Here is an 18,064-nt window from a genome sequence, read left to right as displayed (position 1 = left end):
CAGAACTTAAAAGTATTCAGTGCATTGCTACTAATACCTCCTTTTACTAAATTAACAAAATATTAATTGAAAGCGTTGGCCAGACAACCACCTGACAGCTCGTTTCAATCTTTATTAATCTTTGTTACCGAATTGAAATTTGGAGCACGGTTTAAAACTGCGTTAAGTTTTTTCCATGTAACATCCGTCCTTTTTGAAGTAGCGTTAAAGTATTCGCAAAAGTAATTGTTTCTTGCGGTTTTCAGTTCTTTCGTGACTTTGTTACGGAAAGACTTGTACGTGTTAAACTCTTTAGAATCGTGAGATTTAATAAACCTTTTATGCAGTTTATCTTTCGTTTCAATTTCATTAAGAAGCTCAGGGGTGATCCAGGGTTTGCGGATCTTACCAGATTGCCGAGGGGTTTTGAATGGAAAACACTCCTTGTACAGAGCTAAAAAAGTAACAAAGAAGGAATTGTAGGCGCGTTCCGCGTCCCCTATATTAAACACATGTGGCCAGTCACAAGTACGCACCTTATCTCGGAAAGCGCACAGATTAGTATCCGTTACTGCTTGATACAATATTGGTGGCACAGTCTGTTTCTTTTTTAAACTGGTTTTATAAAGGCATAAGTAGATGCCAATGTGGTCACTTATGTCGCTGATAATAACACCCGATTTTAGTTTTGTTGTATTCACATTTGTAACGAACAAGTCAAGTAAGGTAGCGGTTGTGCCGGTTTCACGTGTAGGAGCCACAATTACGTTTCTGCATCCAAGCGACTGTATAAGTTGTTCGAACTCATTTTTCATTGAAGTATCAGCAAGCATATTGATATTAAAATCACCCCCTAAAACAACATCACATTTCATTTCGTTTGCATAGGCTAGCAAGGATTCGACAAAAATGTAAAAATTACGCAGGTTGCCATCAGGAACCCGATACACGACGGAAATGATAATGGGCATTGATACTAGGGTTAGGACTTCATAGTCTTGATTCTGACAACAGTATTGCGATAATATTTCGCTGGAGATATGTTTCCGCACCATCAATGATACACCTCCCCCGCGGCCACTAGATCTATTCTGTATGAAATTGTCGTGCGTTGGCAAACTAAACACATTGGTACTGTCGACGTACCAAGTTTCACTTAACAAGATTATATCAAATACTACTTCAAATTCATTGAAGAGCACTTCAAGTTCTGCAGTTTTATTTTTAGCCGATCGGGTGTTCAAGTGAAAGAAAGTTAATGAATGTGCTAGTTCCTTCCGACAAGCATTTTGAAAATCCCTTGGCAGTATGTATTCACTGTCCAGTTTACTGGAAATCACTGCCAAAGACGCATGTGCGAAGTCTTAGGCTAGCGAATCTAGATCCCGTTCATTGCGTACAATGAAAGCATTATCGCCGTCACCACGTTTCACAATTATTTTGTTGTTCCTGTGCCAGGCATATCGGTAGCCGTTGTTCTGAGCCCAGGCCTTTGCCACTGCAATCAAATGCCGGCTTCTCGTGGTAAAGTTTTCTAAAATGAAGAAATTGAATTTTGATCGATTCAGTTCAGTCTTTTTTTTCAGAAATGAGTCCTTCACAGCGTGATTTGAAAATCGAACGATAATGCCTGGAATCTCATCTGTACTTGCCGGTAGCCTGTGCACAGATAAAACGTCACTAGAAGTAAGATGAGGAACGTTGATTTTTGTAGCGACTTCATTTACTTTTGCCAACAAGTCCTCATCCTCTGCAACAGGAATTCCATGAAATTCTAAGTTTAACTTCCTACTTTGCCATTCCAGGTCATCAATGTCTTGCGCAATCTGTTCAGCCTCACATGCGTGCTCTCGCATTTCAATTCCTGACAGCCTCTTTTTGAGTGCAGCTATTTCTTTATCCTGATTGTTCAGCTGTTCGAGAATTTGGTCATGTTTGTCTGACATCACTTGCACCGACTGCTCGATTTTTTCTACTGTAGCTTTGAGCGTCATAAGGCCGTCCAGCTTCGAGTGCAAGGCCGCAAATGAGGCAGCAAAATCAATGGGCTCTTCGTTTTTCCTACCGTTAGAGTTCACGCGCTTGCAAGAAGGGCAGCGCCATGCTTTGCGCCACGACTCTGCTTTGGATCTAAACGTTTTTTTGGAAACGCCAGAGCAGCTGCCGAAGTGGTACCTATCGCAACAACCCCCGCAACTCAAGCCCTCATCTTTGGCGCACACTTCACTACAGCACGGGCCCCCCTCTTGGACGACATGTCCCCCTCTTCGGACGACATGGTTGCAGTAAATTATACAAAAAAAAAGATTAATGTGCACATGAACAACAGAACAGGTGCAACAGTAATGGCAGCATCAGCAGCAGCGGCTAGTATATTGCAAAGTGCAGTCCAAACAAGTCTTCAAAAACTAACCTGCAACAGTGTAGTGTCGTTGATTAGGTCACGCCAATGTGCTGCCGCTGCTGCCTACTGCATCAACGAGGACGATGTTCGGCTTTTTGTAGTGGTTTCACAGGAATAGGTACCGCCACAGTCGATGCGCGGCTGTTGCTGTTGACCAAATATGCGCAGAAGAACGTTTTCGCAGAAGAGTCCGATGATCTTTCGAAGAAATTCAGCGTGCCTCCATCCTGGAAGTATGGGCGGCTGGATCCATGCCTGCAACAGTGCAGTGTCGTTGATTAGGTCACGCCGATGTGCTGCCGCTGCTGCCTACTCCATTTCGCCTAATCTATTCACGGCATGTTTCGAGGGATATTTAACAAGCTTGACTTGTGCAGCACAGGATTAAGGATAACCGGGAGTACTTGAGCGATTTAAGGGAAAGGGAAGAGATAGTCTTGCTAAGCGAGGATGCAGAACACCTGCAAACAATACTTAAGGAACTACAATAGCACGGCCATGGGGCTAAAAATAACTATGAACAAACCTAAAGTAATTACGAATGAGCATGAAAAACCCGCCCTTTTTACCTTATAAAACAAAACGGAACAAGTAAAACAATGTAAGTACCTCGGACAGATGGTAGTGCTGACCCCAACCACGAGAGAGAAATCCGACGCAGAATAGGCATGGGTCAGGCAGCACTCAGCAAGCACTGCCAAATAATTAAAAGTAAGCTACCTCTGTCACTGAAAATAAAAATCTACAAGCAGTGCATAGGGCGGTGATGACATACGGAACTGAAACTTGGCATCTTACTAAACAACTAGAACGTAAACTTGGGTCGCCTCAACGGGCTATAGAACGAAATATGTTAAGAATAACACTATAGGACAGGAAACGAGATACCTGGATCAGAGAAAAAACATGTGTTGACGATATCATAGTTTAAATAAAGAAAAAGAAATGGTTTTGAGTTGGCCATGTAGCGAGACGAACCGACACCCGGTGGACAATTAGTGTAGCAGGGTGGGTACCAAGGAATGTGTCTAGAAGAAAGGGAAGGCCATTAAACCGATGGAGAGTTTACATAAGAAATTTGGGGGGTAAAAGTGGACTCGAGCAGCGCAGGACAGGAGCGGTTGCAGGTGAATGAGAGAGGCCTTCGCCCTGCAGTGGACCTGAGTAATCTGATAGTGATGATGATGATGTTGACGACGGCGTCGCTTTAGGTAAAATGGCTTGGAATATTCAAATTAGCCACAAGAGTTCAATGGCTGTGCTGCGGTAAATAGAAAATTTTTAATTGGGAAGCAGTTCGGTTTAGATGACACTATAGAAGCGGGATCGAAAGTTGAATAGATGTTTGATTACGCAGTTTTGGTGGAGCTTGTATTAAATAAATAATGAGACCACGCTCGAGTTAAAATGCTTGCGCATCTGTTAATCTGCACTGGCAGATTTTTTATGCGCCGCATTTTTTCTCTAGTGACGTGGGGTTTCCGGGGGTTCGGATCGCATGTGGGCCGAGCTTATTTGGGCTGCGAAAAATTCGAGCGTGATCTATGTGCCTTACCAATAGCATGTATGAATAGAAAGCACATACACAAACTATTCCAAAACCACCGAACAAACCACACTACAAGCCATTTCAAACCAATCGTGGCGTGATTTAGGCGTGAGCATTTCTTAGAACGACGCAGTCATGTCAATCAACGTAGCAGATCAGATGCCCGGAAAAAACGAGTCTTTTAATGCCCCGGGACGATAGTCTACAAAACGAGACACAACACAGTAAATTAATTCATCACTGCGCCAGAAGGTCCCTGATGAAACACTCTCCCACAACGTCACCTGATGTTGTGTTACATCTGGAATTCTCTCACGTGATTACTTGTTACTGTCGATTACTGCCGTAGTGGTGCAGGCGTGAGTCATTCCGTGTAGGGCCCAGTTGTTACGATATCAGCCGTTGCTGACTGGAGCCAGGGGTGCACAGCCCAAGGTGTGTGCAGAACGGCCCCGGGTGCGAAGTTCGAGCGCCCCAGCGCCGCAGCTCAACTGCTTCTCGTTGCCCGGGCCATGATGCCGCCTGACGCCACCGACGGTGGGTTGTCGCGGGATTTTATTCGAGGAACGCTGCCTGGAACTCTTTCTCCTCCCTGACGCGTCAGGCTCTTCCCAGGGTCAGAGAAAGCAGCCGTCGTCTCAGGAGCTTATAATCGCCTTCCTTGTTGTTGTTGTCGTTGTTCCTTATATATATGGCGCATACCCAGTCAGCCGATCGGCCAAATATCAGTCGTTAAACCAACAGAGATTGCTGACTAGGTACATTATTAATAAAAAAATAAAAAAATTCAGGACCTTTTTTCTTCTTGTGTTCGAGGAACCGAGTTTGAAAATTACTAGAGTCATTATGAAAATAAAACCAAAAAGGGAAATAAATAAATAAATAAATAAATAAATAAATAAATAAAGAAGAAGAAGAATAAGAGGAAGAAGAAGGAGAGGTGGAGAAGGAAGAGGAGGAGGAGGAGGAGGAGGAGGAGCAGGAGGCAAAAAGGACGAGGAGGGAGGAAGAAAAATAAGAAAAATATTCAGAAATGACGACTTCTGGATGGCTTTGGTGAGGTGTCAGAATAAGAATCGAATTACGTTGGGAATCTTTTAGAATTTTCTATGAACCGCAAAAGGGCAGAACAAACATCCCGGCGGCAACATTCTCCGTGATATTCTTCTTTAAAACCTGTAACTCGTCTGCTTAGTTGCTCATCACACTTACGCCTTAGGACATTACCATTGTAAACTTGGTCTGTGTAATTCGCATTTCGTATTTTGAGTTCTTGCGCGCCCCCACGGATGCCACCCGCGTGCTAGCCATAAAACGTTTGCTTATAGAAATCTGCGAAATTGGTCGAACAGCCAAGCTGTGTGTTGTTTGGTGGAGCTCTCTGGTGTGTGCAGTCAGGTCGTTATTGAACCACAGCCCGATGCACACGTTTCATCGCGAGACGAAATCACGACCGAGAAACGTATCTTTAGAACCTGGCTTTGTCTGGAACCGTCTTTGAACTCATCCAAGCTAGCTCTTTGGCGCCGACGGCGCTTTCCACCATTCTCTGACTCATCAAATTCATCGGCCATTCTCGCTCGTTGCTTGCGTGCCGTCTGGCGTGCACGCTGTTCGGACATTGCATTGATTGGCACTCCGTCGGCGATTACACTCGCGTTTCTCTTATCGGGCCCTGTTCACACCTCATTCTCTTTGTGAGTAGGCTTCACTGTGCGACACACAATTGGGAAAAGCCGGATTAATATAGCTACGCTTTCCCAAATCCCCTTAAAGTCGCTTTAATTTTACCCACGAATGCTGGCTTGGGAGACATTTACCCAGGGGCAGTATAATTCATCTTATAAACAGGCAGCGCAAGAAAGACAAACTACATAAGACACGAATAGGCACAACACTGTGTTCGTACTCCCTGTCGAAATGTATTTATTCGCCAAACGTTCTGTTTCAGCTAAGTATGAAGGACCTAGGACGTCATCGGTGCAAGCATGGTATTTGTTAGTCGACCAAGTTTACAGCAATCACTTTAATTTCAGTTTAAAATTCAGGGACAAATGCAGTGCTGGAATAAAACCATTTTTTCAGGCGCAATATGAGCCATTCGTTATGTCAAAAGCAGCGTCCATGCACTCCGCACTGATGTTTAACCAGCGAAGTTGTAACATGTGGCCTGTGTTTACTCGTGCGCTGCATGTTTTTTGGGATCTTATCTCTTTCCCGTTTCTGCTCGCGCCGCCAGTGATCGTAAGTTGCCCGCACCTCAAGAATACATGCGCAGTTCGAAGTAACGTACCTACGGCCGGTACCCGCCATTGTGGCTCAATGGCTAAGGCGTTGTGCTGCAGCGCCCAAATACGCGATTTCGATGCCGGTGGTGTCGGCTAGTTTTCTGTAGCAGGTGGAAAGCGAAAACGCTCGTGTGTGGTGAATTCCGCGCAGGTAATCAAAATTAATCCGGTGTTTTCTATTGCGGCACGCCTCAGAACCCAGGAATAGCGTCCGCAGATTAAGCCCGTAGACGGTGAGGCGCGTTCCCGCTAAATGGCCTATATGTTTGGTGAGGGAATGTGGTGAGGGAATGCAAATGTGGCGAGCCGTTGCACCACAGGGAAAAAAGACCCAAACGGGAAAATGATAAAGATGGACATAGTTTGACATCCACCTCAATGCAGCCATACGGCTAGAAAGGAAAGCTAGCTTTTCTTTGTAGCCGTATGGCTTCATTGAGGTGGATGTCAAACTTTCCTTTGCAGAAACGTACTCCACCTTGAGAATTCCCTTAAATCTGGTCTGTTAACAGTTGTCCATCAGTTCGAGCTGTTGATCAATTCGTTCTCGAGCTACAAACGGCTAGCCTCCTGATTAGATCAGTTGCTAGACGGACTGCTCCGGTTAAGCGGTGGTCCCGGGTTCAAATCCTAAATGAGGACGAATTTTTTTTCATCTTAGAAGTTTCTGAGAAAGCTGTATAGCTTTCCTTTGTAGCTGTATGGCTGCATTGAGGTGGATGCCAAACTTTCCTTCGCAGAAACTTACTCCACTTTGGGGATTTCCTCTAAATCAGGTCGATGGACATAGTGGATGCGTTACGGCCTTAGACCTAAAAACATGTGTTATAGTCATGTACTGGGAACTACAGGAGGAGATTGAGCAAACTAATTACAGAAGTATAGTAGCAAAGCATGCCCCCACAAAGTGTATTTTGTGTTTGGAAATGCGAAGGTTGGTATGTGCCGGGTTTTATTAAGAGAGAAGGAACAGATGACTAAGAAAAAAGATGATAATAATGAGAGAACTTGTTCGATAGTTGAAGGCTATCGCTTTTGCAATAACTGCACCTTAAGAAGCGCGTATGTTACGTTGAGAACTTTTGAGGCCTGTTGGTTGAGACCTTTTTAGCCCACTATCAGCTATTCTGCTTCGTTTACGTGCGGTTAGAGGTGCAACAAAACAAGGCGGTATAAAAAGGGTGCAGATGTATGGTGCCAGAGCTTGGTTGCAAAAGTGCAGCCAGCCAGCATTATTTCCGCATCCGAACACTGATTTCTTTTATATTACAAATACAGTAAACCTGCTGCCTAATGTATGGAGACCCCAACCCTAAATAAAAACGAGAATTGACAGACTATTGCCTTTACAACGTCTACGTGCTATCAGTTCCAGATTCCCCACAAACGTTGCGGTTGTCGGACGTGACCGAAGTCGGCTTCAAAGTTCAATGGGACCCACCGGCCCGGAAGAACGGAGCCTTGACTGGCTATGTGGTATGATGATTTGTTTATATCAACTGTACCTGACAGATGTTAAAATTCTAGGCAAATATTGTTCAACAAAAACTCAACACGTCTTCTGAATAAAAAACAAAATTTGATCATGTATAGTCACCTGACTTAGGTTGCGCCAGTTACACTAATGCCGAAGAAGTGTCGCATTTGAGGAGAGAGAGGAGTCGGGGCAACGTGATTGGAGTGTGCTCTCGCAAATATTCTAAACCAGTGACAGCAGTGCCACCCAGGGAGTACACCTACTCAAGAAATTAAAACGTGAACCCAAGGAACTCCACTTGCAGAAAAATTGATTCACTCCCGGTTCTCAAAATTCTTCCATAAACACTCAATTTTAAACAGTTTTCAACGCGGTTTTTTAAAAAATCACTCGACTAAAAATGCAGTGCTATAACAGACAAACAAAATATAATTGTTGATATCTTCAGACGTTACAGTTTGACTCTAGGAATTTGTATAGACTTGTCAAAAGAATTCTACTCAATCAGCAAGTGCACATTGCTTAAAAGTGCAGTTCTATAGAGTGCATGCTGGGGTGCCTAATTTGATCGCGTCTTACCAAAAATACCGTAAACCATATGTGTCACTAAAGAATGTTTCATCAAAACTAGAAACCACAAGCGCAGGGGGCCCTCGGGGCAGTATTTTAGGGCCACTGCTTTTCAGTGTGTTCATAAACGACCTTCAGACATTATTGCTAAAACCTGAACTTTCGCTAATTTGTTACGGAGACTACCCTAGTTTCTTATTCACAGGCACGAGTAATAGCGAAATAAAAAAAAATCTCCGACAGTAGCCTATACCACATCTTCAGCTAGTCAAAACAAAAGGCCTTAGCCATTACCTTAGCAAAAATAATTGGAAAATTCTATTTCGCCAGAAAAAGAAGATTTTTACCTCGCCTAAAATAACACTTGATATTGAACACATTATTAGAATGAAATCATTTAAGATTTTAGCGGTTCATCTTTCTAGCAATCTGGGTTGGCATAAGCATGTCGAAGCAATGAGTAAAAAGGTTTACCACACTATAGTCATAATACACAGCAGAGGGTTTTTTTACGTAAATGCAAAAGCTTTTTTATATAATCCGACAATTTTAACAAGCATGAAACAACATAAACAACCAATAATCAACCAATAAACAACATAGGGTTGTCTTACCTGAACGAGTAAAATTTTTTTGCTAGCATTCAATTCTATCCATATCAAATATGCCGAACCGTCCTGGAAACAACTACTATGAAGAATTTGAGCACGCCTTGCTACAAAAAAGAGTTGTGCCAAATATTGCAAACATGCAATTTTTGCATCCTCCAGTGCAGTTATTTTGCCAGTATCGTATTATCAAATTTAATAAATTTAATGAGTAGCATTTATCGCACTCATTTTGCGTAGAAGCGAACAATGATTATCTGTATTTGGCAGGGGTACCTGAGATGAAGAAGAAAACGAGTTTTCATAATGCGTGCTTTACCGAGACATGTTCTGCACCGATGCCACACAATAACAATGTCATGCAGTCCGTATTGTACGTTCCCCGGCAACTGTTGAATAAATATCAAGCGCAAACATCCATATCACTATTTTGTCAAGAAAAACAAACTTTTCATAATGTTTTTCTTTGATACGCTTTATTATACTGTCACGAAGCCACGGACGACGCAGTTGTCTTGAAGGAGAAACAAGTGTATTGGAGCATACTTGTGCTCCCCTAACAACTCAATGTGCTCCCCTAACAACTCAAAAGAATACGGAGGCGGCGAAGCAGCGGTCAACAAAGTGACTTGCGCAGGCGAGTGTCGTCCAATCGAATGCCGCGGCGTCTGCTCTGCAGCCTTTTATCTTTCGGCTCGAGTGTTTCTGGAGCCATCGATTCACATCCAAAACATTATAGATTACAGAAGATTATTAGGGGCTAGCGGCGTTAGAGCGAAACAGTCTGCATATCTCAATGTGATAGCCCGTGCGGCATAAAAATAAAGAATGGAAGAGGCGCTTTGCTTGGAACACAGATACCACAGCCGGGCGTAGCCCGGCAGTAAAACGAAACAATAGATAAACAAACCCATACGTGGTTCGCGGCAATATTCTTTCTTTTGTTCTTTATCTGATATTGCAAAATGCACAAGACGAAGTTACAGACAGAGGTTTCTTTATTTTAGTGCGTGCGAGTCCAATTGTGTGGCCAATTTTTGATGTGTAGGCTGTAATACGTTACATGAATGGAAATGTATACGGCGTGTGAGAATATATATGTTTGCTTTTGTGTTCAAATGTGCCCCCATCAGTGCGGATATATCGGCCCAGCCACCCCGTAGAGCTGCTTAAAACAGGAGCTTTTTGTGGCTACTCCATCCTTCGTAAAAAAAGGGAAGTGAGCATTTGATTTGAGTTAATTTTAGGAAGTACTTCATTTTCAGTTTTACACCAAGGCAAAAGTGCGAAACGTAAAGGAAAAGGTGTTGGACCACCTGACACAGGCCAAAGCACCTTTGAAAAACACCCGCCGCGGTGGCTCAGTGGCTAAGGCGTTGCGCTGCTGAGCACGAGGTCGCGGGTTCGATTCCCGGACGCGGCGGCCGCTTTTCTGATGGAGGCGAAAAGCAAAAACGCCCGTGTGTACGAGATTTCGGCGCACGATAAAGATCCCCAGGTGGTCAAAATTAATCCGGAGCCCTCCACTACGGCGCGCCTCATCACCTGCTTTGCGTCGGCGCGTTAAACCCCAGAATCAATCAATCAACCTTTGAAAAACAAGAAAAAAAAATAAAAAACACAAATGCAAAATATAAGTACAAAAAGAAAGATAATAACAAAGTAATAAAGTTGCTATACAATATAGGGTTGAGGCAATAATTTCTACGTCTACGAAACAATGAAGCAAACAGGAGGGGCTATGAAACATCTAAGCAAAGGCGACCTCACTGTTGTATGAGGCATGCTTGCCACTTACTTGCCACTCACGTACTAAGGCACCACCTTAGTACAGTCTGTAGCACTATTTAGGTAGATGACAGGGCGCGTGGTCGGCGTTAGTTGAAGGAACAACAATTGCTCACAGCAGAAAAACGCAGTGGAATTTCTTGACCCTTTAGTTTGACGTAGTCGGAAAGTTAGAGAAACGAAGATATTTCGCAAACATATAGTTCCAGCAAAAGGAAACGTCGACGCATGCCCGGCCTGCGACAGTGAATGTCCTGCGCAGCTGCTGCAAACCAGTTGGGGGCCGGGTAGGAAATATTCCTCGTTGTCTAGGATGTCTTGTCGACGGCACTCGGCTTCTCTGGTGGCAAATGCTGGGTCCTGACACACACGTTCAGTGTCTTGGGCGAAAACTACTAGGTCTCGCCTGGCCTGATGCATGCGCTAACCCTCGAATGACATCATCGCCTTCTCTTTCACTCTTTCTACAGCAGGTGCGAACCTAATCTTACCAGAACACAAGGAGAGTTAGAGAGAGAGAAATAAAAATTTTATTGAGCGTTATGTGGCTCAAGGGGTGGTGGTGGCCGCTGGCTTGTGCCGGGCTGCGACATCGGCGACGCATGCGCTCGGCGTTTTGGATGAGAACTGCTTGGTCCTGTCTAGCTTTTTGTTTACGACACAAAATGTTCACACCGCGGAAGGTCCAACAGCTTCTCCGTAAAATTGTCGATGCATATGGCATGATGCCAAAATGAATACTCTTGGGTATAACAATCCTACAGCAAAAAAAGATAAAAAGACGATATGTTATGATGCTGTAAAACGCATTGTTCGAGCCTTGTATGCCGTTTTTTAACCCTTACTGGTGTATATAGTATGGTTAGGAGCCATTACTTTAATTACGGTAAGCTTGAAACGCAAACAGTATGACGTCAGGTCGTTGTTGTGCAATTGCAAATGTTTTTCAGTGAAAGAGCTTTAGTTGAATATTCTAGCGTAATGAATGAGTGGTAAAATTAGGCTTACTCTAAACAAGTGAATGCCACCTCTACACACAAAATCAAGGACGTTCGGCACGTACCAAAATAAATGCGTCGGCCATATTCCTTCCCGAAAGAATTGCAAACGCCAAAGTTAAAAATTGCGCATCCTGCGTCGCACTGGAATGTCATGACACGTTGGTAGAAAAGGTGCGCACCAGCCCCGCATAAACCGGATTATACGGGAGATGTGTGCTATATTCTGCTTGCCGGAGTAATATGCGTTGTAGGAATGGGAGGTAAAAGCGAAGATACGCATACATGGTTTAGCAGAAAAGAAGAGAGAGAGAGAATGCTCTTTAATGTGAACTGGTGAGGTCAGCCCTGCTAGAGACAAGGCTTGCTACACCAGATGGGGGGTGACTACGTTGATGAGTGGTGCATATCAGACATCAGGGTTACAGCAGGAAGAAGACAAACATGAAGCGTTAAAAAATGAAAAAAAAAAGACAAGAAAAACAAGAGATTGCTGCCAACAGAGTCCGGACAAAAAAAAATACAATTGAAAAAAAAATCGTTAATGGAAACGCTGAAACAAAATGAAAAGTGAACGACGGGAAAAAAGTAACAACACCAACCCAAGAAAAATAAATAGATGAACGCCACAGTGCGCAAGAGAAGATATCGTGACACACTTGCTCTGTCTCTGATCTAGAGAGATTTGTCCAGTTCAGTCTCTCGTAGGAACTGGAGCACAACTTTTGTACCTAAGGTACTGTCAGCACTATTGGCCCAGGGCCCAAGAAAATGAAAAAGTTCGAGGCTGCCTTCATGACGTACACGAGAGAGGGAGCTCGCTGCAGTTTTTCGCGCAGCAGCGTATCGAGGGCAGACGGTGAGGGTCCTACCACTCCGACCTTTATGCAGCCCATCCACTTGCGAGGATAAGGGCGTTGCTGTCCTCTCGGGAGAAAGGAAGCTGGGTTGTGTTGCTCAGCAAGTGGCCTGCGCTGGCGGCTGCGTCGGATCTAATATTGCCTTGTATGTCCGAGTGACCAGGTACCCACCGAAGAATGATTTCATGGGCTTCGCGCACTGCCATTGTGTGAATTTCGGCAGTTTCACATACAAGGTGACTGCGGTTGTTGTTAAGCTTTCGGAGCGCTTGTAAGGCACTGCGCGAGTCGAGGAATATTACCCATTGCTGGGCATGATGTCCGCTAATGTAATGAAGTGCAGCCCTCATAGCTGCCCGCTCGGTAGCAGTCGAGGATGTTTCATGGCTAAGTTTTCTTTCGATAGTGCACCGGGCTGATGGGATCCACACGCCGATGGCGGATGAGCCCGGGCGAACCGAGCCATCCGCATAAACATGTGTGTAACCTTTGTAAGTGCTGGAAATATACTCGAGTGTGAAGCACTTGAGCGCGGCCGCAGGCATGGCAGACTTTTTGCTAATTCCGGGTATCGTCGTGCAAATTTTCCATGGCGCCAGTACCCACGGGGCTACTATCGACTTTTGAGGCTGTTGAAAATTCGCCGGAAGCAAGTGTCTTGCATACTGTGTGGAGAGGTCTGCCAAAGGATGCGTATGACACCGAGTCAAATGGCGCAAAGACGTTCGAAGCACTTCTTGGCGTTGTAGCACTGTGGCGGAAAAGCACCGAGCTTCGCAAAGAGTTCCAACTGTTGATGTGCATTTAGGTAGACCCAGGCAGGTGCGCATAGCTTTTGCCAGCACTGAGTCTATTACCTTCAGGCTTGTAGGCGATAGCTGATGTAGGGCCGGCAGGCTGTAACGCAAGAGGCCCACAAAAAGGGCTTTATATAGGCAAAAGAGTGAGGATACAGGGCAGCCCCACGAACGCCCACCGAGCATACGCAGAATGCGCACAAAGCACAGAAGCCGCTCCTTCAGTCGCGGAATATGTGGGGCCCATGACATTGAGCGGTCAAACGTGACACCGAGAAACTTGTACGACTTGACATATGGTATTGGAGTACCCTCTACGGTGAGCGTATAACGTGAAACATCGCGCCGCGTGAATGCTATCGCAGCACGCTTCTCCGGGGAAAATATGAGACCGCAGCATCTGAGATATTTTCTAATCTTCAGAATTGCCTTCTGGAGTGTGGCGCGAATGTTTCAGCGGTTCCTGCCTGAAGCCCAGATACAGATGCCGTCTGCGTAAAGTGAAATGTTGACACCTTTGGACAGGACTGTTGGGAGGCGTATGAGACACATGCTAAAAAGCGTCGGGCTCAAGACGCCGCCTTGAGGAACTCCTTAGAAGCCGATTGAAGTAGTTTTGCCAAAGCACACAAAAAGAATGACAGTGAAATAAGTGATGAAAATATGATATAGCAGTTAAGAAGTTGTAATAGGTATCGCCAGGCTTTCACGTTCAAGGCACAAAATGATACTTCAGTGCCGTGAGGGTATTTTGGAGTTGAAGACGATGAAGTTGTGTATTTTAGCGCTGCATGTGTGGAGCTTTTAAAGCAAGATCATCTATCTTAAAAGATAACCATAACGTTGAATCGCTGGTAACAGCCCAGTAGTCTTATCTAAAAGCAACTAAAGACTTTCCCTTCTTTCTCTTTTTCTCTCTGTTTCTATCCGATCAGGTGAACTCAACTTTAGCTCAGACCTTCAACGACCGGCATAAAGAATCATGGTCCCAAATGTCGGTCGTCCTCAATTCCTCCGACACAACATCGTTTTACATGGCAGAGCTGTCTCCGGGTTCGACGTATTTCTTCTGTGTACAGGCCATCACTAGCGCGGGCTTCGGAGATGCTGTTTGCAGCAACTTCAGCACAAATGTGTCAGGTGAGGGTTTCATATCTTGCGACCTGCAATAAGTTTACGTGTTCAAGTACAAAACCTGGTAAATTTCACGATGCGTTAAAAGTGAACGGCTGAACAAGCAGGATAATAACAATAACAGACGTCCATCAGCAGAATGGTGAACTGGGCTAGTTGGTATGAATGCATGAGAAACCTTCAAAACATACAGCACTGAAAAACAGGAGACAGACAAAACAAAACGTGAGACTGTCACAACAGGAAAGCGCTCGTCCTGTTGTTCTAGTTGCCTCGTGTTTTTCAAATGGTGCGGTTTTTGAAGGTTTTCACATGAAAGTAAGAAATCTGGATTGGTAGTATGAGATTGACGTCAGAGGCCTTTGTATAAATTCCCCCTAAACCTTCAAATGACTTCACCAGTATTATGTCAGAAGAACGACAGAGAAAGGGGTTAGCTCGGGTGACATGCGCTGCTTGTATATGTATCGCTTCTATTACATAACGCTTGAACAAAATCCGTCATCTAGTGACTGGCCTTAATGGTTGCCAAAAACTCTTGATGATGCGATTGTCCATGCAGCATTTTGTTACATTGGTAAGCCATTTTTATGTAATAGTTGGCTGGCTGTTTTTGCCTGAAAATACGTTTTTTTATTTTATAAATCGACCAGCAATTCCGAGAATGGTGTTTGAAACGTTCTACAATCATCATGTGACCCTTATTTTATCAAAGAAACATCACTCACGTGAAACGTGCAGGGGGCCGAAGCATGCAGTGTATAAGTGTATTCTTGGCACTTTGGTGTTTTTGCCCGCGGAGAGTAAACCATTGGCGAGTAGAGGTTTGGTTGGAGTACGCAGCGTTCTAGCGCGAGGCATTGAAGAACGGGTGTATCGGTGTGTTATTTTAGCACACGTTGCGTTCCAGCACGAGGCGTAAAAGGTTGTACTGGTGGTTTAGTAAAGTGACTACATAGACGATGAAATGAGAGCACGACGACACGAGACACCGACAGCTGAATCCCGTTAGGGTCTTGCCCCCTAAAAACAAAAGCTGCTTTCCACGTACAACGCATTTGGAACAATTTCGGCAAAGAAGGCACAATTTAAATAAATTTGTTTAGTATTAAGCCATTATTGGATTATTGGATAATTGTCTTAACGTTCATTCTTTTGAAGATATACAAGGAGTTGAGAATACATTTTGTCACCTCAGCTTTGCTACCAATTTTTGTGTTCCTGTTATGGTAGTCATATTACAATGTCGTGTGACCAGTCATGATAGTTAAGTTTCTTTTATATTTGAGAGCAGTTTAGGAGAGAGATAATGTCGACATTTATTTTTTGTTCCTACGTTTACTTTCTAGCTATATCACTCTCAGTTTTGTTTCAGCTGCTGTTACTGGCAGCTGAACATCTGTCAAACCTCAACGCTTAACTGGTTCTCAGCGCGATAACAGTCGGTATTCTGTTTATGTAAAATTAAGGTGTTGCGATATATGTTTCAACGATGATAAGAATACAACTAGACCATAACATTTTTCGTACATGATCCTATCTATATAAAGGGTGGAATGTTCCCTTCACGAATGTATCTGTTGAACTTAGGAGTGCAGTGGAGGTTAGGCTTTGGACAGCATAATCATTGCAGAATGGGGTCCGCCATCTCTGTCCTTGGGTTTTACCCAGCACTAAAAATCTTACCAATATAAATAAATAGGAGTAAATTAATTGAAAACAGAGTTCTGGACATCTCTGCAAGACATGATACCAGAAGAGCTGAATAATTGGCACGCACTGCAAAGTTCTTATTGAAATCTATGGTTGGACGAAAGCCTATCTGGTTGGGATGGGTCATGATAAAACTGGGAATAAAAACAGTGACAAAAATATATTTAGTAAAATAAAGTACGTTTCGGTTCCCACATGGGAGCCTTGTTCACGATCTACAAGGCTCCCGTGCAGAACAAGGCTTCCGCGTAGGAGCCGAAACGTCTTTTATGTTACGAAATATAGTTTTTGTTCCGTGTTTTTATTCCCCGTTGTTTCAAAGCTCTTATTATATATTTGTGGGATGCAGTAAAGTGAGGTGCTTGCGCAACAGATAATTGGGCGCCGCATTCATTACGTTGTTGTGGTCGAAGGCAATTTACCATCAAGTCTTAACGGAAGCGCATTAGTAAAAATCTGCCGAATAATTTAAACCACAGGGAGTAATGTAGGATGCGACTAGAGCACGTAGTAAACTTGGTTTTTGTATTTGTGTCCAACAGGAAAACTCCTGCACCCAAGTAAACTGAAATCAAGATCTCCTGCCCAGCAGTGCACCCATTATACTCAACTCTAGCGCGGCTAGGCTGTTGCTAGGTATTTATTCATGAGCATCAAGTGTGAACTCAAGACAGGAGATGCATTTTAATTGGTGACTTCTTGACACTGCCATTTAAATAATGGGCAGGGACAGAATGTACAACCTTTGCGCAAGTGGCAACTTTGTAGAAAAGACACCTGAGTGAAAATCTCTCTTGCCAAGTTTCTTTGGCCTTTTCAATACCCTAACACACTAGTCTGAGTAAAAGATCGGCTATTGCCACTGAAATATTGCTCGGTGTTGTTATCCTTCAGCGAGAGGCTGCTCCTATACATAAAAAGAGGAGCATAAACAAATTTTGACACAGAAAAGTGGCTGTTTTAGTTCCAGGCCCTCCCGAAGATCTGCGGTTGTTGGAGGACACAAAGTACAGCCTGAAGATTCAGTGGGGTTCTCCGAAGCAGAAGAATGGAGCACTCCGAAGCTACAAAGTAGGAAAATTTATTCTAGCCTAATGAGCAAGAACACCTTGTGCCAAATTTTACACTGATGCATAAGACGGGCAAAACTGTCAAGTCGCCTTGGCTGCGCAGCCTGAAGGATTTGCTAGCTCTGATTTAAAATGGTTTCTAGTGTGTTAAAGTGAAAAAAAAAACTAGACGTTCGATTTATTTTATTACAGAAATTAACAACAGCGAGGATGCTTCGGCAAATGCAACTCATACAAAACACGTTTCCACCATCTTCGATCAGCACCCTATTCTGGTTCATTTTTCTGGCGTCCATTGCCAGTTTATAGTCGTAGTAATTTTTAGGTGTGTTGCATTTTTCTTGTACTACGTACGAGATTTTTGAAATATTCACTTGTAATCATCAGTAATAAAAGCACAGGACTGAAAAGTGTGATTGGGAATGCTTTCGGCACCAATATTCGCTAATTTATATATATCCTTCGTTTTACGTTTCTGTGGTGTAAAAGTGCTTAATTTAAGGTGCATATGCCGTTATTTGTTTAGCCGGTAGATTGCTTCATACTAGCTTGTAGACGGATGAGTGGCTTTCCTAGAACGCTTTTATGGAAAACCGGAGCATCTTTTCTGCAAACTACTTTCTTTTGAGTTTTGGTTTTCCAAAAGGAGTGCGCAAAAATGTGGCCCATTCTGTGAGTCCCCTTATATACGCCAGAGAAAGTAAACACTAATCATCGTTATTTGTGTGGAAGAAGTACCCTCTTCAGGTCATGTTCACGCTGACCTATTATACGCTCCACAGGGTAAGCTGCATCAACTATATAAAACCAGGGATACTGCAATAAGGAA

At 43.8% G+C, this 18,064-nt stretch overlaps 1 protein-coding gene across 1 annotated transcript in view; it reads left to right on the top strand.

Moving 5' to 3' along the window:
* LOC144161666 (phosphatidylinositol phosphatase PTPRQ-like) overlaps positions 1–18,064 on the top strand; it is a 110,431-nt gene that overhangs the window by 72,250 nt on the left and 20,117 nt on the right. Inside the window, exons 22-24 of the mRNA XM_077692293.1 lie at positions 7,590–7,696; positions 14,254–14,458; positions 17,130–17,236. Of these exons, the coding sequence (XP_077548419.1) occupies positions 7,590–7,696; positions 14,254–14,458; positions 17,130–17,236 (419 nt within the window). The remainder of the gene's footprint in view (positions 1–7,589; positions 7,697–14,253; positions 14,459–17,129; positions 17,237–18,064) is intronic.

Source organism: Haemaphysalis longicornis, unplaced genomic scaffold, assembly GCF_048455015.1.
Source record: "Haemaphysalis longicornis isolate Haplotype H1 unplaced genomic scaffold, Haemaphysalis longicornis Haplotype H1 scaffold_12, whole genome shotgun sequence".
Lineage (NCBI taxonomy): Eukaryota > Metazoa > Arthropoda > Arachnida > Ixodida > Ixodidae > Haemaphysalis > Haemaphysalis longicornis.
Note: the sequence above shows the minus strand (reverse complement) of the source record. Positions and strands in the feature narration are given on the sequence as shown.